Below are 22,867 nucleotides of genomic sequence, written 5' to 3' on the forward strand. Positions count from 1 at the left end.
TTTTTTTTTTAAAAGAAAAGGCTTACAAGTAAATACTATCTTTGAAATACTGTAATCTTTACTCCAAAATAGACAAAATCATACAATCTTGTTGCTAGTTGCTACGAAACCAAAAACGCTATTAGTGAAAGAAGATACTTTAATTGAGCAAGGACAAAGCCAAGCTCAAACATCAAATTTACAGAACAAACAGTAAAAAACGTAAGTAGTAACATCCATGAAGACAGAGATTGGTCTTTTAGGCCTTCCTAATTCAGAAGGATACATAAGTGAATATAAACAACATAATTTGCAAATCAGAATATTACATGAGAATACATTCTTTATTAAGAAAAAAAAAAGAACAGAATGAAGAGTGTAACCCAAACCTCCTTCTCCAACCTTGATGCACTTGCAAACATATTTGAGTAAAAATCCCAAAAATGTTAAACATAGAAAGGGTTTCACAGGTCACATACGTTTTTTGTTTTTCAACTTCTGGAAACTAAATTTTGTACCTTCTACACAACCCAATAGAGATTTTCCTTTAGAATATTGTATCATCTAGGATGGTCTGAGTTCTGGTTAGCTTCTCTATCTCTACGTCTCCTACTAACTGCTCTTCCCATGACAACCCTTCTTTGGCTCCTGATCCGGTTCGCCGATGACATAGCCCCAGCCTCCTCCTGTCCAGAGGATTCCACATCGCTCTGGTTGATCACTAAGTCATTTGCATCCGATGCTAGATCATGGGATGTGTCAGATCCAAGAGCAGTGGAATTGTTGTTGTTTCCTGATGCACCAAATGCCTGCAACAGAAGGAAAACGTTCACTAGGTTCCTACCTATCCCAGCACCGATCCTGCCTTCTTCCTCCCTCTGCACATCATTATCATCATGATCATCATCATCATCCGTATCTGAATCTGAATCTGAACCGTATGCACCTCTCTCTATCACGTAATCCCCAAAAACCGTTGCACCAGGCATTGTCGATCTGATTGTACTGATCACATCGTTTCGGTCCTGCTCAGTCTCGAAACTTCTCCATTTCTGCTCCACATCAGGATCCACTTCACGCGGCTGAGCACAAGGGTGGTCCATTTTCATGTGGTTCCTCAGCTCCTTAAAGGTTCCAGCAAAAGAGCAATTCTCCTGCATACAGCTCCTCTTCTTTAGATTCAGATCGTCTCTTGCAGGCTTCACAATTGTCCAGCCTTTGACCTGCCCCCTACAAAGTGGGCATTTTAGATTGGCAAGCTCAGACTTACTATTGATCGGCTGCTGATGTGATGGCATTAGTTTAGCCGACGCCTTCTTGTATTGATCTAAGCAATTGGAATAACGGAAGCTAGTTCCACACATATATGGACGGCAACCTTTGTCATGAGATGAACAGAGGAGAAGAACAGCATTGTGTGGACACTCCATGCAAACCGAACATACAGCATCCGCCCACTCATTCTTCTCCATCACCTTTGGACAGTTGTTTGCAAACACGCTCCTCCCTACAACTCGCTTTGAAGATGTGAATTTGTATGGCCTTGCTCTGATCCGTCGAGCAGAAATCCTGCGTCTCGCTCTTCTAGCTTTGCCCATTTTCTTATGAAAATACACCTGAACAAGACCAAGAACCTACACGCTTAGCAAAAGAGTTCATGAAAGAAAAGCAAGAGATGTCTATCAAGAACACACATTTCACTATATTAACTGTCGAAAGTATATCATAAGTCATAACCAAGAAACCGAAAGACCACGAAATTTACATCGATAAAAAGACTTGCCTAGATAACACAATCACTGGATTCCAATTGGCAAATAACAACATCAAAGGTCAAAACAGCTACAATTTCTTCATGAAGAGAACAACCAAACAAATAAGTCCTACCTGCTGCATAAAAAAGAAGGGCTATCAATGCGTAGAGTGGAGAGACCAAGTCGTGTATGATCAATAGAAATGAAGAGGATCAGATAAAGTAAAAAAGATGGAAGATGTGCCAACACGTTACATGACATTCTAAAGCAACGTGCTTCACCGAACATTCACGCGACATGGCAGTGAATCAATTAATAAACAAATAACAAGAAACCATCGTCATGTTCAAGAATCCTTGATTCACATGGCACAAAACTGCTTTGACACATCTCAGATCCAGAACAATTATAATATACACAGGGAAATAAACTACAGGAAGCTGTGTAACCCAATCATTTCTTTTTCTCCCCAGAAATCAAAAATAAATAAAGAAATGGCTATCCTGACATATTCTATTTCCAAGCTATAAAACAACTCTCAAATTGAATCTTTAACGACTCATGAATCAAATCTGAATCGAATAAGCTAACCCAAAACCGAGGAAATCATACTCCCCAGCAGAAATGAAAAGATTAATCAAATTTCACCGACTTCCGAAGAATTTTAACGCCAAAACAGCAAAATCTGTAAGCTCAAAATCCATTTACCATCTTGATATAGAAACACGACCGAGATCGCCATAATAATATACACAAGACAACGGAGACAAGGATAACGAAATCAATGGCGATTACAAACCCTTACCGGATAATATAACGACGCGGCTGCAACTTCAACTGGAGCAATTGAGTGGAACGAAGCAAATTCTAGGGCTACGAGACCGGCGACGGAAAATGACGCCGGAAAGAGAGAGAGAGAAGGATAATCACGAAATGCAGAGACTAGAAGCGCCTTGACAGTTCCAGATTAGAAATTTCTCTCTCCTGACGTCACGTGTAGTGGAAGAGAAAAAGCCCCACGCGCCTCTCCTGGGAGTTAGATTTGACGCGCCATTTTTTGCGTTTAAGGCCCATTAAGGATGACCACTGTATGGGCCATGGCTTATAAAATGCCTAATTGCCTTTGGGTATGAATCTAAGTGAGGTGAATTATTCAGGTCTAGCCTGAAGCTCAAAAGGTTCGTTTACCTTTTTTAGTTTGGTTTGTAGCTTGAGTTTTAAAATCCGGATACACTTTTCGCAAGTTGTATGATGACATACATCCAATAAGTGACAAAGACTAGGAGAATCTTTTTATTTTTTTAAAAGGAGAATCAAACTTGTATTACGATTGAAATAGTTTGTTTTCAAGTTTCTCATAAATTGTAACATGTGAAACCAACACAAAGAAAGATGAGATATATCAACAAGAAAAACAAAAGTGATTAACTAAAAGACTTTGAATTTTGATAGATTATAAGTAAGATTGTGAATGAATGCAGTTTATATATTGTTAATCTTGAATTGCTTTTCGATTTTTTTTTTAAAAAAACCATGTTGACAATCTTGATGTATTCAGTTGATTAATATTACAGAAGCACATTTTAAACACTTACAGTACTAAACAAAAAATTAAAAACTAATAGAAAAAGTTTAAATTAAACGGATTTTAATGAGGTAATTTGAAAGACTAGTCTTTAGTTTATAGAAACAAAAAAATCAAATTCTTAAGTCAATGTTACTGAACAACCAAAATGTTCTTCAAGAATAATGTTATTAATTTCTTGTAGTCTTTTTCTAATAAGGAAACTGATGTCATAAAATCAAAATTAAAATCTCCATTATTATCTGTCTGTATACGTATAGACGTACAACGTTGACCGGCTACCCAATTAACACCTAAAGTATTTTATAGCGTTGGTTAGTTCTTTCGTAACCCCATAAAATAAAAAATTGGGTTAGTCTGAATCCTATGTATGTAATACTGTTCTGTAGAATTAAATGAGAAAGTACGTAGCGAATGCATGGTTATGGGTAAGTTCACCACGCTCTTTCCCGAAACGGAACCGTATTGGGACGTATGTTCATAGTCAGTCAATCTAATTTCATTTTTTTTTCTGAATAATTTATTTCTCTTTTCCCTTTTCAATCCACATTTTTAAAGTAAAAAAACGCATATTGGTCGGAGACACTTGGTTCTCTGGTCTGACCTTTACATACACGAACATGTATATTTAATTGTTTATATATAGAGCCTCATACACTTGGTCGATTTACACACAACTGTAGTTATTGATTTCGAATTCTCGTTATAAATAAACAACTTCACTCTTCTTTGGACTCTGGAGATATGGCTCCAGCAAATGGGATGAAGCCGGTGATACTGATGTCGGTGGCTCAGGTGGCTCTCGCCGGAGGCAGCATCTTCTTCAAGTTGGCCATATGCAGTGGCGCGAGCCTACCTGTCCTCATCGCTTACCGCTTCGTCCTGTCCACCGCAGTTATGGTTCCTCTTGCTTTCTTCTTCAACCGGTAATTAAGTTCTTCAAACTGTATCTCCTTTTATCATGTATTCTCTTCAGTAGAGTCTGTATATTATATATATGAATTCCATAATTTGAACTAGAAGCAAATTACGTCATACATATATATATGATTATTCAATTTCTTTGGTACTTGATTCCCCTGAATATCAAAAAACATAAAAAAAAATTGTTTCCCTGAATCCCTGTTATAAGTTTCCTTTTGTCTACAGTAATTTACTTAGATACAGAAACTTTGTATAGTTCATCAATCATCATGTTTAGTTGCATGAACCGGATCTTAATTTTGCACTTCAGGTGAAAAATAACAAAAATATATGATTGTTTTTTACAGGGGAAAAAGACCAAAAATGACATGGAAAATTATCTTCCAGAGCTTCCTGTGTGGCTTATTCGGGTACATAATTCCATCTTTCAATTAACTTAAAACTGAGTATATTTATCTTTTTTAAGAATTTATGCAAAGTTTAACATGCGGTGTTATTCTTATTTTATTGGGGGAGGGTAGCATAAATTTTTGCCTTAACCTATTGAAACATATAAACTCTTATACAATACGGTTATATAAAAGTTATGTTACGTACTAATATATATATTACGAGTGTTGTTTTTTTTTTACAAGTGCTGCGTATTTTTATATATATTTAATCGTTGAAATAGAGAAAATACAAAAAACTGGTACTAATAAAGTAGAGAATATATCAATATACAACGAACGGCGTCTAATGAAATAATAGGGTGACATCTACTATACATTATTGTTATCCTCTTTTTGTTATCATCTATTGTTATCCTCTTTTTGTTTTTCTCAATGAGATCGTCTACCTTATGAATGACAAGATTCTAAAATAATAATAATTACTAATACTAATCTGTTGACAAACAAAAATAGTAGTCACTAATTTATACCACCAATTATGATAGATTATAATTTCAATACGCCAATTCCAATTTTAAAATGTAAGGGGTTAACAATATTATTTGTATTTTTTGAACTATAAACTGATTAGACATAATGATATTACAGGGGATCATTAGGACACAATCTATATTTGGAAAGTATGGCACTAACGTCGGCTACATTCATGTCTGCAGTGGCTAATCTTTTACCCGCCATAACCTTCCTCGTTGGCATATTTGTAAGGTAATATATTAATATTATATCGGAAAGCATACACTTGTGTGTATATATATTATAACATCATATTTATGTGTATGTCTTGATGTATCAAAGGTTGGAGAGATTAGAGTTTGGAACAACTATAGGGAAAGCAAAAGTATTCGGGACATTAGTGGGAATAGGTGGAGCAATGCTATTCACCTTTTACAAAGGCTTTTCTATTGATTTCTTGAAGTCCAACATTAATCTTCTCCTCGGCACCAACACCAGCCACGTGACTTTGCCGGCGTCCGATCACCGTGTGTTGGGAGCCTGCTTGGCCCTTTTTAGCTGCTTCTCCTATGCTATATGGATCATTATACAGGTAAGCATCATATATATGCATTTTCGTTAGGGCTATTGTGTTGGGCTGAACGATCCGGTTTTGAATGGGTTGGCTAGGCCATTTTTTCATTAAATAGAATCAGAACCGGTCCGATTCTAGTCTACTTAGGTCTACGTTTTGATTCAGACTGGATGTATCTCTTAGTTTCTACTACAATATGTTTCAGCTAAGCAAAGCCCGTCGTATACATGCACCGTTTCTAAAAAATGGGACAAATTCAAACTATGCTCGTTATGAGGAACCAATGCTAAAAAATGGGTTACAGTATATAAGAGTTATTTCTATTTATGTTCATACAAAGAAATCATTAATTACAGGCAAAGATGAGCGAAACAGTACCATGCCAATACGCGAGCACAGGGTTGATGAGCATAATGGCTTTGTTTCAATCGACTATCTATGCATTATGCGTAGAGAGAGATTGGTCACGATGGAAGCTCGGGTGGGACATAAGGTTATGGACCATTGCATATTCGGTATCCACCTTTTATTCTGTGACATTTTTTTGTGATATAGTATATGTTATTAAATTTTTCCTAAATTTGATACTAACTATTAGTAATAACTGAACGTTTGGAACTAAAACAACTAGGGAACAATGGGAACAGCACTAGTAGTGACACTAATGGCAATTAGTTCGAGACTAAGGGGACCACTCTTTGTAGCCGCGTTCAACCCACTCTTGCTCATAATTGTCGCCTTGGCTGGGGCTTTGTTCTTGGATGAAAAGCTTTACTTAGGAAGGTATAATGCAATACTATTATTTTGGATTTATATACATGTATTTATAATATTTTCAAATTTTCAGTGTACTGGGAGCAATAATGATCGTATGTGGATTATATGCTGTGTTGTGGGGAAAACATAATGAGATGAAGAAAAAGCTGAGTGGATTAGTTTTATCGGAGAAAATCGAAGTACAAAAATCACTTGATACCATTGTTGTCAGTGGTAGCAATGGCGACTCTTCGGAAGAAATGAAAATGAAAGAAAATGGTATAAGTGAAAGAAAGGAAGCGGTGATGTCTTGTCCTTAAATGATCAGTTTAAAGAAAAATCAACTAATGTTTAATTGTATAGCTTTTTTTGTTGTTAAGGGAATGAAATGAAGTCATCAAATTGATAATGCAATTTTAGAGAACCTAACTAGTCCTATCACTACAAAAGTAGCAATTATAAGGGAAAGTTACCTTGCATCAAGAGAATTTGTATACATACCTTGCCATTAAGAGTAATAATTTAACAGTAAAGCTTGCAAAACTAGTTTTAAGGTAAAATAATTGACGTACAAAAGTTACAAGTATGATTTTGGTCGTGAATAAAAGTTAAAAGTTAAAACTAGATCCTGTGTACAATATAGAACTAAAAAAAAATCTAAAAATGACGAAAAATGCGAGTACAATAAAGGATAAGAGATCAGGGTGACAAAAAAATGGGAAAAGATCAGATTGACCAGTTCCGAATATATAGTGCTATCATCAGTCGCTTTAGTTGCAATATTAATCAAGGGAACATTAACTAAATATTTCCGCTTCCGCTGCTCTAACCATCCTTACGGATCCTTGGTGTCGATTAATATCACATTGAGCATATTTTAAGTAACCAGGGTACTAAAATTTAATTTAATCAAAATTTGTAGTTAATAATGGATATGAATAAGGAAATTTTAAAAGACCAGTATTTGGTTTTTGGACAAAAACTCAAGTCTTAAGTCAATGTTTTTAAAACATAGAGTTGAATTAATAATTCTTGTTGCTTGTCCGTGTCTATATATATGTATTGATGTAGAACGTGGGCCGGCTGTCCACCTAAGACTTATAGTATTTTATAAATAGAGGCCACATACAATTAGATCATTGCTCATAATCAAACAAGTTCGTTTCTGGAGAAGTAATGGCCTTGGCAAATGGGATGAAGCCAGTGGTACTAATGCTGGTGGTTCAGGTGGCTCTCGCGGGAGTCAATATCTTCTTCAAGTTAGCCATAAGCAGTGGCGTGAGTGTACCTGTCCTTATTTCTTACCGCTTCCTCCTCTCCAGCGCGATTATGGTTCCTCTTGCTTTCTTCTTCAACCGGCAAGTTCACTCCACTTGCATGATCCGTTTTATAGTAGTGGCCATGTACAATTTTTTATTTTGTGTTCTAAGAAGTTTTTAGTAGATAATATGGAACTCTAATTACATACATGGTCAACAAAAAAAGTTTAGAAAAATAACTCTAATGATAAATATGTGTAAATTTATTACACTCAACAGTAATTAAGGGCATCGTTCTTTAAAAGATGCCCGTTTCTTGAAGATATATAATAAACCTAATGTCTAATTTTTAGTCCTGTTTTATGGATAGTATATGATATCCTTATCCCGGAACTTAACTACGTGTTGTCCCGGTATACTAAATTTAGTAAAATAAGAGACCTACATTTACCTGTATGTGTTGTCACGGAATACTAAATGTTATAAATTAAGACCTACATTTTGCATTTTATGCCTATTCTACACAAGGGCTTTATCATCTGCTGATCTGCCTTTGTTATGCAAACCATTCGTTTTGTTTTATTTGAAAGTCTTTGATGTTTAACTAAACGACTCTATTAATATGTGATTTTAATTTTCTTACAGGGGAAAAGGACTAACAATGTCATGGAAAACTATCATTCAAGGCTTCCTGTGTGGGTTATTCGGGTAAACAATTTAAGATATTCCATACCTTAATTAACTTAAAACTAATGTACATTGTTAAATTTATTGAATTTTCGTAAGTGGATTGACTCAAATCTTTTATACACTATTCAAGGTTCATTTCAACTTCTGAGCACACACTCCCTACAAATTATGCCCCTAACCCAATAATTTCCAAAATAAACAATATAAAGCTTCTATTTCTTTCGGATATAAATTTATAATTTGGTTCGAATTTGGGTTGGAATATCTTTCGGTTTGAGACGGTTCTGTTTGGTGTGGAAATTTTGCGGAGCCCTATATTCGAGTCGAATACGTATAATCGCAGGATGTTGACATTATTTACAGTTTTTTCAGTTATAAACTCAAAAACCATAAATACATGATATTGCAGGGGAGCACTAGTATACAATCTATATTTGGAATGTATGGCACTAACGTCGGCCACGTTCATGTCTGCCGTGACTAATCTTTTACCCGCCATAACTTTCGTTGTTGGCATCTCGGTAAGGTAATATAAATCTCAAAGTGTATACATGGGTATATCTTTAATTTTATTAAAAGGGAGTTATGGGAGACATTTTTTCAAGGATTTAATTTAATGATCAATCGTATGTTTACTGGTCATTGTTTAATCTATTCCTTTTGTTAACTTTAATAACTTTAGAAAACATAGATTCATTAAATTTAAAACAACTGCACTAACAATTTTGTTTTGATACAATTCATCAGTTATCTACAATATTTTAAGATCACGATTTAGGCGGATGTACTATAAAACGCGCGTAAATTTTTTTTTTTTGCATATGATGTATTGTTGTATCACAGGTTAGAGAAATTAGAGTTTGAGACAGCAGAAGGGAAATTAAAAGTATTCGGGACATTAGTGGGCTTAGGTGGGGTGATGCTGTTCACCTTCTACAAAGGCTTTTCCATTGATTTCTTGAAGTCCGACATTAATCTTCTTCCCCACAATAACACTAGCCATGTGGCTTTGCCAAAATCTGATCGCCATGTCTTGGGAGCCTGTTTGGCCCTCGCTGGATGTGTCTCCAATGCTATATGGATCATCATACAAGTGAGCAACATGCAATCCCACTAGGGTCTGTTGTGTTAGACAGACCCATATTTCAATTTCTTAAATGAGACCGATGGCCGAGCAAACGATCGAGCCAAATTCAAGGCCGAACCGGTATTATAAAAAATGAAAGCTCAAAATGGACCGAGTTGAAAACGGATTTGCTTGGGCTTGGTCCGTTTGTCTCTCATTACGATAACCCCTAAACATATGTCTGATTTTATTGTTTTTTTTTCTTGTCTAAATGTTAATTTTTTAATTACAGGCAAAGATGAGCGAAACATTGCCTTGCCATTATGCTAGCACGGGATTAATGAGCGTTATGGCTTTCTTTCAGTCGACTGTCTATGCATTGTGCGTGGAGAGAGATTGGTCGCAGTGGAAGCTCGGGTGGGACATTAGGTTATGGACCGTTGCATATTCGGTATGTGCTCTTTTTTTTGGGCAACACACTTCTTAGTACTGAATTATAACTATTAACAAATGAACGCTTGGAACTAAAACAATTAGGGAACATTGGGAACAGCACTAATAGTAACACTAACGGCGATTAGTTTAAGGCTAAGGGGGCCATTGTTTGTAGCCGCCTTCAACCCCCTCATGCTCATAATTGTCGCATTGGCTGGTACTTTGTTCTTGGACGAAATGCTTTACTTGGGAAGGTAAATTCAAATGCAACATATTTTGTTAGGATTTATAACTATATATATATATATATATATCCACATACTAATTCAAAATTTCAGTGTACTAGGAGCAATATTGATTGTATGTGGGTTGTATGTTGTGTTATGGGGAAAACATAAAGAGATGAAGAAAAAGATGAGTGGGCTAGTTCCATTGGAGGAAATCCAAACCCAAAAATCATTCGAGAATTTCGTAGCTAGTGGTAGCAAAGGCAGCTCCCCGGCAGAAATGAAAACTATAGAAAAATAAAATAAATGAAAGGAAAAAAAAGATTAAAAGAATTGCCCCTCAAAAATTATCATTTCTTTGATTTTGTTTTCTTAAGCATTGTGTAATTTTATCGTTAATTTGGGTAAGTTAGTATGAATATATTTATTTTTTAATCTTATAATATATGTATGTGCATAGTTGCTTTTCATTGGTATAATGGTATCGCCTGATTATAAAATTGCCATCAAAGACGTGGTCAGATAAACTAATGGAATTATCATCTATCAAAAATTATGCATAACACAAAAAAAAAAAAATTAAGAGTAAATTAATTGAAGAGAATCCAAACCCAAATTTTCAAATTTGGTAATTTACCAAGTGTACGTTAATGACTTAGTAGCCTTTTTCTCTCTTTTGGAGTTGGTGTATGTGTTGAAAGCCACGGAAGGGAAGCACAGAGCATGCTTAGCACGTGTCAACATCAACCCAAGATGTTGCTTTTATTTGGATCTTGTTTAAATTTACAATTAATGTTTTAAGATATTAGTCGCTACACCACCGAACATGTTGCTGCATTGTCATTTTGGCTAAAATAGTAAAACGCATTAGCGTTAGAATAAGAGAAAGATGCTTTTGCCTCTTTTTTTGATGCTTTTCCAAATGGTGCAACGCTACACTCTTGAGATCTTGTGGAGGTCCATTATATTCGTATTAGAGCGACAATAAATAGCTCTCTTTTCTTTTTGTATAATCTCTTCACTTCGTATACTACTTTCCTCTTTCATCATGAATGTACATTTTGATACATAATCTCTGTTTTTCTACACACTCAAGAATAAGAAGGTTTAATCCTTAAAAACTTTGCTACTTTAGTCACTCGTTTCCATAAGCATTTACTTGAGTTTCACATCTTCTTACATCACTCAATTTTTTTTTCATGGTAACGAAAATTGAAGTGGAGCACAATGAAAAAAGTATAGGGATGGAAGTAAAAAAGTAAACACTTTGGCTGCTAGATAAATAAAGCTGATCAAGGGCTCAGGAGCAAAGGATAGTTAATGGTTCCACTGTGTATCCAAGTAAAATATATAAATTGTGGGGCGAATTGGAGAAATGTGGGAGGACGTGAAGGCTATAATTGCATTGCTGGTGGTTCAGTTTATCTTCGCAGGAATGTTCGTCTTATTTAAGCTAACAGCCGATGATGGTACAAATCTCAGAGTCCTTGTGGCTTATCGTCTCGTCTTCGCTACTCTTTTCATGCTCCCCCTGGCCCTCATCTTCCAAAGGTTTCCTTTATTTGTACATAAATTTTCCTTGTCATTTGTATGCAGTTTGTTAATTAATATAACCTTATCTATGCGAAACCGGATTTAAACACATGTTTGGACAAATAAAGAAAACAAAATACATATTACAATGTTAGAATTTGGCATCCAATATATTATATTCATTCAGTCATTTGTGTGTATTCACATTTCATAAAAAGTCAAATGTTATACTCACACTTTAATGAAATGTTTTGTTTTGGATTCCACGTGATTAGGAAGAAGCGGCCAGAATTTACATGGAAGCTGCTCTTACAAGCATTTCTATCGGGATTGCTCGGGTACTCAGCACTAATACAATAAATATCATTTGAATATAGCTAGAGCACACATGAAATTATTGTTACATGGCGAATAACTAAGAAATATTAGATATATACATGGAAGTTCATGGAATATGCCCTTCATATGTATTTGGCTACATTACAGAGCGGCGATACCAAATATCCTCTATTTGCCGGGTATGACGCTTACATCAGCTACATTTTCGACTGCAGCCAGTATCCTTGGTCCGTTGATCACCTTGGTATTGTCAATGGTTTTTAGGTAAGGCACATTAAACTCTAAACCATTCCTCAGTAGGTATGATTTATTCATTTGGTTGCACGAGTATATATGTGTTATAAAGTTTTTTTTTTTCGTTTTTTGAAGAAAGACGTTCTTAATGTTTGCATATAAATTTAGTATTCTTAGTGTTTTCTAGAGGTTCTTATGAATCTGAAATCCTTTTATAAATTAAAAAATCAATAATTAAAGGTAATAAATAAAACATATATTGATGCATTTTTTGATTTGATACAAGATGAAAATTTTACTCTTGTTTCTAGTTTAAATTAGCTATAGAAAACTTCAAAAAATTGATGATTCTTTGTAAAAATGATTTTTATTTGTTTGAATAAAATTTAACATTAAATTCAAATAAACTATCTTGATTTATATTTGTTAGGCATATTAGTAAAAAATTCAAAGGATCAAGCATATCCCGTTAATTCATCTATTATTGTTGGAAAATTACACCTTTATAACTAAATACTAATTACTATGTATGGGTACATAATTTAGAAATATAGTGTCAACTGGAATGAAAACTACAAACTTTCACAATAGATAATTTAGTTGACGAGAACTTGAAAGGCTAATTAAATCATATTTGAAGTTGTCGTTGGACGAGAACCTTCATTCTTATCTAACATCCGTTCGATTTGTCGTTGGACCGACAGGATGGAAACTCTACGGCTGGGATCGAACGAAGGGAGGGCTAAGCTGGTGGGGACGCTGCTTGGTGCCGGTGGGGCCCTCGTGTTTGTACTCTATAAAGGTGTTGAGATTCATCTATGGTCAACACACGTTGACTTACTTAAAAGCTCGAATCAATCAAATGGCCAAGCCACTTCGAACCACCACATCTCAATCCCAGGGATTCTTATGGTTTTTGGCTGTAACGTTTCCTTCTCACTTTGGTTAATATTGCAGGCAAGTGCTACTTTTTATTTTTCTCCTCGATATATATATCATCCCTCGGCTAGTTTTGCTTTTAAAAGTATATTGATCCGACTGCAATTAATTTCGGAATTGCAATTGGGGTTGGATAGTTTGAGATGCATCGTTTGTGCTGGTAACAAAAAAAAACCCCTAGTTATGATTTTATCTTCAAACATGTTTGCGTCCCAAATTTTGATAGAAATTGATCATATTACCTCTTTTTTTTTTTGGTAAAAAAATTGATTCATATACCTCTTCTTTGCAGTGAAGTAATATATACATACGTACTTTTTTTTTTACATACATACTTTTCTCTACACATATTATCATTTATATTTAATTTTAATATAGCAAAATAGTAGAATTAAAGATGGTGACAAATAAAAGTAAAAAAGAAAAATACTATTTATAACAATCATGTTTCAAGAAACGTACGTTGATAAAATGTTTCAAGAAACGGACTATGTTTTATTTTAGCAGGCAAAAATAGGCAAGCAACTTGGAGGACAATATTGGAACATATGTATGATGAATGCGATGGGAAGCTTGGTGTGCATAGTTGTTGCTCTCTGTTCGGATCGTAACTGGAAGCAATGGCGATTAGGATGGAACATTAGCCTTCTTACTACGGTTTATGCGGTAACAGAAAATGAACAATATATCCAAATGCGTCTTATTGCGTACTTATATACGTTTGTGTTGTGATACACGTCTTTTAGTATCTTGTCCGCGATGTGTAGGGAGTAGTTGTTTCAGGAATGGTCATGCCTCTTGTTGCATGGTGTATTGAAAAAAAAGGACCGTTATATGTTACGGTGTTTAGCCCCATAAGGCTGCTGATCGTAGCCCTTGTCGGATCATTTGCTTTAGAGGAACCGCTTCATTTGGGAAGGTAGGTATAACACCAAACTCGTGCATGTGTTCTATCAACTAGAGGTTTTTGTGTACGATATATATGTAATACGTGAATCTCATTCGGTATTTATTTTGCGAAAAATACAGTATAATTGGTGCAATGATAATGGTGGGAGGAGTATACCTCGTGGTATGGTGTAAAATGAAGGAAGCAAAGAGTGCTACGACATCGGACCACATTGAGACAAATAAGAATATCAAAGAAGTTGACCAGGGAAATCTCTCAGCAGTAAATAATAGAGGTGTCCCGTGACTCAATCATCACCAATTAAAGTCTACCGTAGTAATAGATAATAGAAACATTGAATAGATATGAGGGTTTAAAAAATCCATCTGATTACTTGAATTGGTGTTTAGGCTTTAAGAGTATGGACTACTAGATGGTGATATTGGACAACGCGCGTCTTTCTATTTTCACCGTGACTGCAATATTAAAATACAACTTGATAGGTATCTTAAAAAGCTATTAATTAAAAAGAAATCCTGTTTATGATTTTAAATTTGAAAAATACATTGTCTATTACTCTGTTAATTAAAAGATATTTGATGTGTTAACTTTTAAAAACGAATATTATGGGCTCCAAATTGTATTTTGTACTTTTCTTGTCAGATTTTTCCTTACTATTGATCGGAGTCTTGTTCCAATGTTACCAATTGTTCATGAAAAAAGAAGTCCTAATTGTCTAGTTATTTTTAATGGGTTTATATATGCTTTCTGTATGACGTATTCACTTAGATGAGATCTAATGTATATGTGTTGGAGAAAGAAAAAAAATCTATTACGTAATGGGAACAACCATTTGTTAGTCCATTAAATGGTATTGGTAGAGCCTCGATCTAAAATAGTGGAGGAAAAGAGAAAGCAGTAGACAATATTAAAGGGATAGATAACGTCGGGAGAGGAATCATAACACGTGTACATGGACTACGGGTCAAACCTGGCAACGGCGACATTTCTATAAGTACCCACAAAAGCTCACATTTGGAGAGAGAGAAGGAAACACAAAAACAAAACAGAAAAACAAAATCAAAGAGAGAATGATGATGAAGAAGCAGCAAGTGACTATAGTGGCAGCTCTTCTGATTCTGGTGGCTTTATCTTCCAACTTGGATATGGTGGCGGAGGCTCAATTAGGCCCCGGAGATTGCTACGACGGTTGTTCCACCGCCTGCGTCCAGCGCGACTGTGAGTATTCTATCTCTCTCTCTCTCTCCTTTCTTAATCCCTCGGCGCTACAAAACTTTGGAGATTAGTTTTGGCTCGGGATCTTAAACAGAGATCTCTTTTAAAGTTTAATCTCTCTTCTTTTTTTTTTCCAGCGAGGAAAACGGCCCGATGCGATCGCAAGTGCTCTATTCGGTGTGGTCCAGGTAAATTAATGAAACCGGATCCTTACCGGACTGGTCTGTGATAGTTTTGTCTGATTTCTTAGTTACTCCTAAATGGTCGGTTAAGGTTGTTGAATATCATGCTTAGAACAGACCGGGATTTCTGATTTATCAAACTTAATCCAACCGGATCATACGTTGTGTGATGAGTTTGAACTTGGAACCAATTTTTTTTTTTTTTTTTTTTTGTGTAATTGCAGATGCTAAAAGGGAAAGAGAGACTGGTGCTTAAAGTTTTATATCCACTAAGATCGATTTAGATTTACATATGTTGTATTCTACGCTTTGTAATTGTATCTATGTTTCTCTCTAAACATATTCTGTATTGTTTATGTTGTTAGTATAACCAATAGCCAATAATTACAGCTACAATGTTCTTTTTTATTTTTATTTTAAAAAACCTACTTTATTCATCTTCTTCCACAAAAGGGCAAACATTTGGAACTACAATGCAAATTTAGCAAAACATGAAATAAAAATACAAATGCAAATACAAACAAGACATAATTTGTGAAACAAGTATGAAGCAAGATATTGAGTCATATGAAGAGTAGAATCGCTGATGATGGATGCGCAAGACTGAAATCACCACTGGATGAATCTGAACCAAGTATAAGTAAAAGACTCAAAGTCTTGAGAAGAAGGCCGAATGTAAATGGCTTCCTCTCGATCCAAATCCTGATAATTTTGCTCTAATAAGAAGTTGGATTTCTTTAAATACTAGTGCCGTGCCGTGTTCTATTAACTGTAAAATGTATTGGAAACCGGACCAGCCCGGTCTAACTACGACCTAATCATTAGCCAATTTGCCGATTGCATGCCATGTAAGTATTAACCCGTCTAAAACTGCCAAGAACCGGCTACCTCATGTCTTATCGTCACTCAGTAGTCATGGTCGGCTCTAGGATAAGGTGTACCGGTGAAGTGCTAACTCTAATCTTGTCTTCTCTCTTTTAGTCGGACCCGATCTAGGGTAGGCCAGTGGAACCGGCTAACTTACCGCGTCTTATCTTCTCTTCTTAATACCAAATGCGATTTAATGTGATAGCTATTTGAGTGTGGAAAGAAACCATGTGATTTGGTAAGGATGTAATGTAACTGATTTGTTTTTTTTTTTTTATTAAATAATAAAGTGATATGGAAACGATTCCGAAACAAAAAATACTAGAAAGAATGTTGAATATAAATATAAATTAAATATATGTTGTGAAAACTTAGAAACTTTATTAATCACTGGAATGTATATATAGAGTACATAGGGAATCTAGGTTAAGTACAATGCCCTGATGGGCCTAATGGGCCGGTATAAGAGTCCATATATGATATGTGTTATAACACTCCTCCTTGGACGAGTGAACCGGGTCAGCTACTCAATCGGGATCTCGATAATGCGCTGGGGAATGTTGCCTCATTAAAACCTTACCAGGAAAAACCCAGTGGGACAAAACCATGGTGAAGGAAAAAGAGTACAACACGCATTACTCCCCCTGATTGTAGCATCACTGCAGATCTCTAAGTCTATACATTCCTATCTGTTTGACGAGCTTCCGGTGTGTTGAAGTAGGCAATGATTTGGTGAAGAGGTCAGCTGAATTCTCACTGGATCGGACCTGCTGAACGCTGAGAGTGCCGTCCTTCTGCCAGTCTGAGGTTGAGAAGAACTTCGGTAGAATGTGCTTCGTCCGATCTCCTTTGATATATCCTTCCTTGAGCTGAGCTATGCATGCCGCGTTGTCTTCATACATCACCGTGGGCTGTGTGTCTTCGTCCATACCACAATCTCTGCGGATATGCTGAGTCATGGAGCGCAGCCAGACGCATTCCCTACTAGCCTCATGAATGGCTAGGATTTCAGCATGGTTTGATGAAGTGGCAGTGAGTGTCTGCTTCATTGATCTCCAAGAGATGGCTGTTCCTCCATGCGTAAAAACGTAGCCAGTTTGAGACTTGGCAGTGTGCGGATCTGATAGATATCCTGCATCGGCGAAGCCGACTAACCCATCTTTATTTTGGTTAGTATAGAAGAGTCCTAAGTCTTGAGTACCTCGAAGGTATCTTAGGAGATGTTTTATACCGTTCCAGTGCCTCTGAGTTGGAGATGAACTATATCGAGCGAGGAGGTTCACGGCGAAACATATGTCTGGTCTAGTGTGACTAGCCAGGTACATTAACGCTCCTACAGCACTGAGGTATGGCTTTTCAGGACCAATGATTTCTTCATCATCCTTTTTGGGACCAAGAGGGTCATCACTTAAGCTTCTAACTACCATTGGGCTGGTCAATGGATGAGCTTGGTCCATATTAAATCGCTTGAGTACCTTTTCGATATAAGCCGATTGATGCACAAGGATTCCTCCTTTGATGTACTCAAGTTGTAATCCCAAACAGTACTTTGTTTTGCCTAGGTCTTTCATTTCGAATTCTGCTTTTAAGCAGTCGACTGTTTGGGAGATCTCACCAGATGTTCCGAGGATGTTTAGATCATCCACGTATACTGCTATGATTACAAATCCTTTGTTTGAGTATTTCTTGATGAAGATGCATGGACTGATGGGGTCATTTTTGTAGCCTTCTTTGATGAGGTAATCGCTGAGGCGGTTGTACCACATACGCCCACTTTGTTTCAGTCCATACAAGGATTTGTTCAGCCTGATGCAGTATTGATCTCGAGATGCATTTTTGTCTTTTAGTTCAATGCCATCTGGGAGTCTCATATATATTTCGTTGTCCAGGGGCCCATAGAGATATGCGGTTACAACATCCATTAACCGCAGATCAAGATTTTCTCTTATGGCCAGACTTATGAGGAATCGGAATGTTGTTGCATCCACCACTGGAGAATAAGTCTCCTCATAATCGATTCCGGGTCTCTGTGAGAATCCTTGTGCTACAAGCCGTGCTTTGTATCGAACGACTTCACCGAGTTCGTTCCTTTTGCGCACAAAGACCCATTTGTGGCCCACTGGCTTGATGTGTGATGGGGTCCGGATGATCGGACCGAACACGTTTCTGAGTTTGAGACTCTTTAACTCCACGTTTATGGCTTCTTTCTATTTTAGCCAATCTGTTCGATGTGTACACTGTGTTATTGACGTGGGTTCTAGATCCTCTTGCGTGAGCGCAACATCAAGTGCTACTTTGAATGCAAAGAGTGCATTTAAGTCGACTTCTTTTCGATTCCATTGTATTCCGGACATATTGTAATTGATGGAGATCTCATTGTTATCTTCTGAACCTGGAGATTCGGCGTCCCGAACTTCCATTGAGGGTTCATTAGATTGAGTCTCAGCCGCGGCTATGTCTGATATTGCAGGAATCCCGGTTTCGGTTATTGCACCTTTCTTTGGTTTCCGGGGATTCTTATCTTTGGAACCGAGAGGTCTGCCCCGTTTGAGACGTGGTGCAGACTCTGTAGCAACTTAGGTCTGTCCCGTTGGGACAGCTATTCGTACTGGTGCATTACAAGCTGGGATGTACGATTTGGTTACTTTGGTCGGGTCAGCAAAGGAATCTGGCAATTGATTAGCTAGCTTTTGATAATGAATAATATTTTGGATCTCTTAATCACATTCTAGAGTCCGAGGATCTTGCCAATTTAATGATGTTTGATTCCATGAAAGATCTTTGACCAGCTTGTTTGTCTCACCACCTAAAGAGGGATATACCGATTCATCGAATTGGCAATCCGCATATCTGGCCTTGAAGAGATCTCCAGTGGTTGGCTCGAGATATCTTATGATGGTGGGAGAGTCAAAACCAACATATATTCCCATCCTTCGTTGAGGTCCCATTTTGGTTCGATGTGGTGGAGCAATGGGTACATAAACTGAACACCCAAATGTTTTGAGATGGGAGATGTCTGGCTCATGACCCGAGAGTAGTTGGGATGGGGAATATTTGTGTTCACTAGATGGCCGGATGCGTATGAGTTCAGCAGCATGTAATACTGCATGTCCCCATGCTGAGGCCGGGAGCTTTGATCTCATGAGTAATGGTCAGGCTATCCATTGAATGCGTTTAATGAATGATTCAGCCAATCCATTTTGAGTATGGACATGTGCTACAGGATGTTCCACGGTTACCCCCATGGCCATACAGTAGTCATTAAACGCTTTTGAGGTAAATTCACCAGCATTGTCAAGGCGGATAGTCTTTAGTGGGAAGTCAGGGAAATGAGCCCGCAATTTTATGATTTGGGCCAAGAACCTAGCGAAGGCTTGGTTCCGAGAGGACAGGAGACAAACATATGACCAACGGGTCGATGCGTCTATAAGGACCATGAAGTACCGGAATGGTCCGGAAGATGGATGTATAGGTCCACAGATATCGCCCTGGATTCTTTCTAGGAAATGAAGTGTTTGTTTAGAGATTTTAACTGGTGAAGGCCGAGTGATCAATTTGCCTTGAGAACAAGCTGTGCACATGAGGTGTTGAGGATAAGCTCGGTTTTCTTTGAGGGTATGCCCTTGAGAGTTTTGAATTAGTTTACGCATCATATTTGCACCGGGATGACCGAGCCGGTCGTGCCAAATAGTATAATCAGTAAACCGGGCTTTGAGAGTGGTATTAGCTTCAATCATACTGACTTTAGCATGGTAAAGTCCAGTAGAGAGCGCGGGTATGGTTTCGAGGATTTGTTTATGGCTGTCTACGGTTTTAGTGACTAGGAGGGATTCTTTGTTCCCTTGACCTTGGGTTTCTATGTGGAAACCATTCTGTCTTATATCCTTGAAGCTCAGAAGATTTCTCTTCGAACTAGGAGAATATAGAGCATCTGGTATTTCAAATTGTGTGCCATTTGATAGCAACACATAGGCATGGCCATATCCTTCGATAAGGTTTGAGAGACCCGCGATGGTGCTAATATTTGCGGTTTGATAGGTTAGGTTTATGAAGTAACTTTTGTTTCTTAAGATAGTGTGGCTGGATCCACTATCTACGACTATGGTTTCCATTTGCTGGTGTGCTTTATTATGAATAGAAGATAGAATTCAGTATTGAGGAATTCAGAAAATGTGATAAATCATAAAGTAAAGCAGTGTCTGAGAATAAAAGCAAATGGAAAATAAAAAATGAAACAAATCCCAAAATGAAAAAAATAAAGAACAAAATCAAATTGTATCAGAGTTTCAGATGATTGAATTAATCGAGGAGATCAGCTGTTTCATAGTCCATGAGGTCGGTCTGCTCGTTTGTGGTGTTCTCATCATCAAGGAGGTCGTCACCTTCCAGGTTAGCAGCATCGACTGGCTGAGTCATGTTGGCTTCAGCAGGAGCTTTTCCGTACTTCTGGTATAGATCGCAGTGGATCTTGGGGGTGCGACATTGCTTTGTTGGGTGGTTGAACATCCCACATCTGGTACAAGCAGAGTGATCGGGGTTGGTGTGGCGGGTCGGCTTGGTGATGCCTCGACCACGACCAGGACCATAACTGAGGTTAGGTCGGTTGCCACGACCATGTCCGCGTCCTTGTCTTCCACGTCCATGTCCTCGGCCATTACCACGTCCATTACCACGTCCACGGCGGTGATCTGAGGATCTATCGGGTTGAACATGGTAGGACTCTTGACAAGAAGCTGAGACAGGAGCCGATCCCGGGGGCCTCATAGCGCTGTTCCTCATAAGCAGCTGGTTATTCTTCTCAGCGAGGAGAAGACAGGACAACAAGTCTTCGTACAATGTGTGTTTCATTGCACGGTATTGTTGTTGGAGCACAACATTCTCTGTGCTGAATGTGGATAATGTTTTCTCGAGGAGATCATTATCTGTCACATCCTCGCCACAGAGTTTCCGGATGGCAACAATACGAAAGAGTTCGTTGTTGTAATCATCTACGGATTTGTAGTCCTGGAACCGAAGGTTCTTCCAGTCGAAATCTGCCTGAGGCAACTGGACCATTTTCTGATGGTCATATCGCTTTTTCAGCGCTTGCCACAATTCAAGTGGATTCTCAAGAGTGAGATATTGCTGCTTAAGGCTCGGGGCCAGATGATGGCGTATGTGACATATCGCCTGAGACTGTCCCTTACGGGATGCGGTGTTACCGTCGGTAATACACGCATCGAGTTCTTTCGATGCAAGGAACAAGCGCATGTCTAGGGCTCACTCGAGGTAGTTATCCCCAGAGACGTGAAGGGCCTCGAATTCACATGTCTGAATGTTTGACATCTGAAACATGAGATTGATTTTGTTAGGGATTGTTTTGAGAAAATTTTGAATGCTGATGATGAAACTTTCTATTTTGAGAATATTTCTATTTTAGGAAAGTTTCTAAATTTGGAAAGTTTCTAATTTGGGTAATTTTCTAAATGAGGAAAGTTTCTATGTCGGGAAAATTTCTATATGAGGAAAGTTTTTATATGAGGAAACTTTCTATTAGAGGGAACTTTCTCGGAAATAGTAAATTTTAAAGGGTATGGTTTTAGTTACCCCGAACATGATGTCGGTTTAATAGCTGTGATTTAATCGGTTAAAGCCGAATATAATTTCGGTTAATGAGAACCAGGTTTAGCCGGTTTTAGGCGGTTTAGGAGGAACCCTAGGGGAGCCGAATATGATTAGGGTTTTATCTAGGGTTTTAACGGTTTGGAAAACATATTTTGGATGTGATTTCGAGATCTATAGGATCTGTGGTCGATGGTTTTAATAATTTCACAAGGACAACAAAGAAATCACGTGAAAAGGACTAGGGTTTAAGCATTATGACTTACGATTTTGAAGATTACAAAATCGTGAATCAAGCTTAGGATTTAGGGTTGATTTTCTTAGTTTATTCAATCAAGTGTTTCAAGCAAGAGAATCAACAATCAAATAAGCTGCAACAAGCTTATTAAACATGAAGAAAATCGAATAGGTTTATGCCATAAACATGGCCAAAAACGGTTGTTAGGTTTTTGTAGATTAGGGTTTTATAAAACGAGTTTAAAACCTTTGAACATGCATAAACTTGTAATTTAAACAATCAATCAACAAGTTATCAATCAATCATCAGAGTATCAAACACTTTCAATCAATTAGAGATCGATTTTTTTGTTTTTTATAGGGTTTTGAAGTGTTTAAACAACAGGTTCTATGGCTCTCAGTTTTAGAAGATACCTTTTCCACCTTTGGATTTCTGACAGGCTAATGAAACTGGGAGCTAATAGACCTCAGTTAGCCGCTACAAATTCCAAGGATTGATCACCAAAACTGGAGAAGCTGCTGGTTGAAGAAGGAAAAACTCGGATCTGGTTTTTTTTTTTTTTTCGGTTGATCGTCGTGTACTGTAAGTGTGCGTGAGGGCGCGTCCGACGTTGGATCGACAAACGGTTTTCACCAGTAGATTCGTCTCGTCGAGG

At 37.3% G+C, this 22,867-nt stretch overlaps 5 protein-coding genes across 7 annotated transcripts; 4 read left to right on the forward strand and 1 right to left on the reverse strand.

The window, feature by feature from the left end:
• Positions 1-214: 214 nt before the first annotated feature.
• On the reverse strand, positions 215-2,698 carry LOC18992383. Of its 3 annotated transcripts, none has more exons than XM_006415778.2 (3): positions 2,539-2,698; positions 1,763-1,866; positions 215-1,595 (listed from the first exon to the last, which is right to left on the reverse strand). In XM_006415778.2, exon 3 carries the CDS (start codon positions 1,575-1,577, stop codon positions 540-542), a length of 1,038 nt encoding a protein of 345 aa, XP_006415841.1. In that variant the 5' UTR covers positions 1,578-1,595; positions 1,763-1,866; positions 2,539-2,698; the 3' UTR covers positions 215-539. The 3 variants fall into 3 exon arrangements, with proteins under 3 accessions (XP_006415841.1, XP_024009015.1, XP_006415840.1); XM_024153247.1 differs by having other exon boundaries at positions 1,763-1,869; XM_006415777.2 differs by lacking the exon at positions 1,763-1,866 and having other exon boundaries at positions 2,539-2,697.
• A 1,364-nt stretch (positions 2,699-4,062) lies between these two features.
• Positions 4,063-6,797, forward strand: LOC18992384 (WAT1-related protein At1g68170). Its single transcript, XM_024152238.1, has 6 exons — positions 4,063-4,244; positions 5,283-5,399; positions 5,490-5,739; positions 6,078-6,236; positions 6,353-6,504; positions 6,569-6,797. Exons 1-6 carry the CDS (start codon positions 4,063-4,065, stop codon positions 6,795-6,797), a joined length of 1,089 nt encoding a protein of 362 aa, XP_024008006.1.
• Positions 6,798-7,653: 856 nt separating this feature from the next.
• LOC18992385 (WAT1-related protein At1g68170) lies at positions 7,654-10,455 on the forward strand. Its single transcript, XM_024152239.1, has 6 exons — positions 7,654-7,835; positions 8,836-8,952; positions 9,270-9,519; positions 9,785-9,943; positions 10,030-10,181; positions 10,266-10,455. The coding sequence occupies exons 1-6, from the start codon at positions 7,654-7,656 to the stop codon at positions 10,453-10,455; spliced, it is 1,050 nt and encodes a 349-aa protein (XP_024008007.1).
• Positions 10,456-11,036: 581 nt separating this feature from the next.
• Positions 11,037-14,704, forward strand: LOC18992386 (WAT1-related protein At1g25270). The gene is given in 9 exon segments (XM_024152977.1): positions 11,037-11,259; positions 11,373-11,513; positions 11,515-11,705; positions 11,963-12,025; positions 12,174-12,290; positions 12,965-13,217; positions 13,707-13,865; positions 13,967-14,118; positions 14,229-14,704. Coding segments are annotated over 8 exon segments (1,140 nt in total). The 5' UTR covers positions 11,037-11,259; positions 11,373-11,474; the 3' UTR covers positions 14,395-14,704.
• A 401-nt stretch (positions 14,705-15,105) lies between these two features.
• On the forward strand, positions 15,106-15,941 carry LOC18992387. The gene is made up of 3 exons (XM_006415782.2): positions 15,106-15,327; positions 15,462-15,512; positions 15,731-15,941. Exons 1-3 carry the CDS (start codon positions 15,180-15,182, stop codon positions 15,760-15,762), a joined length of 231 nt encoding a protein of 76 aa, XP_006415845.1. The 5' UTR covers positions 15,106-15,179; the 3' UTR covers positions 15,763-15,941.
• The last annotated feature ends 6,926 nt before the right edge of the window (positions 15,942-22,867 follow it).

The sequence above is a fragment of the Eutrema salsugineum genome, unplaced genomic scaffold (genome assembly GCF_000478725.1).
Source record: "Eutrema salsugineum unplaced genomic scaffold, Eutsalg1_0 scaffold_5, whole genome shotgun sequence".
Lineage (NCBI taxonomy): Eukaryota > Viridiplantae > Streptophyta > Magnoliopsida > Brassicales > Brassicaceae > Eutrema > Eutrema salsugineum.

What these genes read in the sequence shown, in the direction of transcription:
- LOC18992383 (XM_006415778.2), bottom strand. Translation starts at nt 1,577, where the DNA reads ATGGGCAAAGCTAGAAGAGCGAGACGCAGGATTTCTGCTCGACGGATC.
- LOC18992384 (XM_024152238.1), top strand. Translation starts at nt 4,063, where the DNA reads ATGGCTCCAGCAAATGGGATGAAGCCGGTGATACTGATGTCGGTGGCT. An exon ending in CTTGCTTTCTTCTTCAACCG is followed by an intron (nt 4,245 to 5,282) that starts GTAATTAAGTTC and finishes ATGATATTACAG; the next exon opens with GGGATCATTAGGACACAATC. An exon ending in CTCGTTGGCATATTTGTAAG is followed by an intron (nt 5,400 to 5,489) that starts GTAATATATTAA and finishes GATGTATCAAAG; the next exon opens with GTTGGAGAGATTAGAGTTTG.
- LOC18992385 (XM_024152239.1), top strand. Translation starts at nt 7,654, where the DNA reads ATGGCCTTGGCAAATGGGATGAAGCCAGTGGTACTAATGCTGGTGGTT. An exon ending in TATGGACCGTTGCATATTCG is followed by an intron (nt 9,944 to 10,029) that starts GTATGTGCTCTT and finishes TAAAACAATTAG; the next exon opens with GGAACATTGGGAACAGCACT. An exon ending in GAAATGCTTTACTTGGGAAG is followed by an intron (nt 10,182 to 10,265) that starts GTAAATTCAAAT and finishes TCAAAATTTCAG; the next exon opens with TGTACTAGGAGCAATATTGA.
- LOC18992387 (XM_006415782.2), top strand. Translation starts at nt 15,180, where the DNA reads ATGATGATGAAGAAGCAGCAAGTGACTATAGTGGCAGCTCTTCTGATT. An exon ending in CGCCTGCGTCCAGCGCGACT is followed by an intron (nt 15,328 to 15,461) that starts GTGAGTATTCTA and finishes TTTTTTTTCCAG; the next exon opens with CGAGGAAAACGGCCCGATGC. An exon ending in CTCTATTCGGTGTGGTCCAG is followed by an intron (nt 15,513 to 15,730) that starts GTAAATTAATGA and finishes GTGTAATTGCAG; the next exon opens with ATGCTAAAAGGGAAAGAGAG.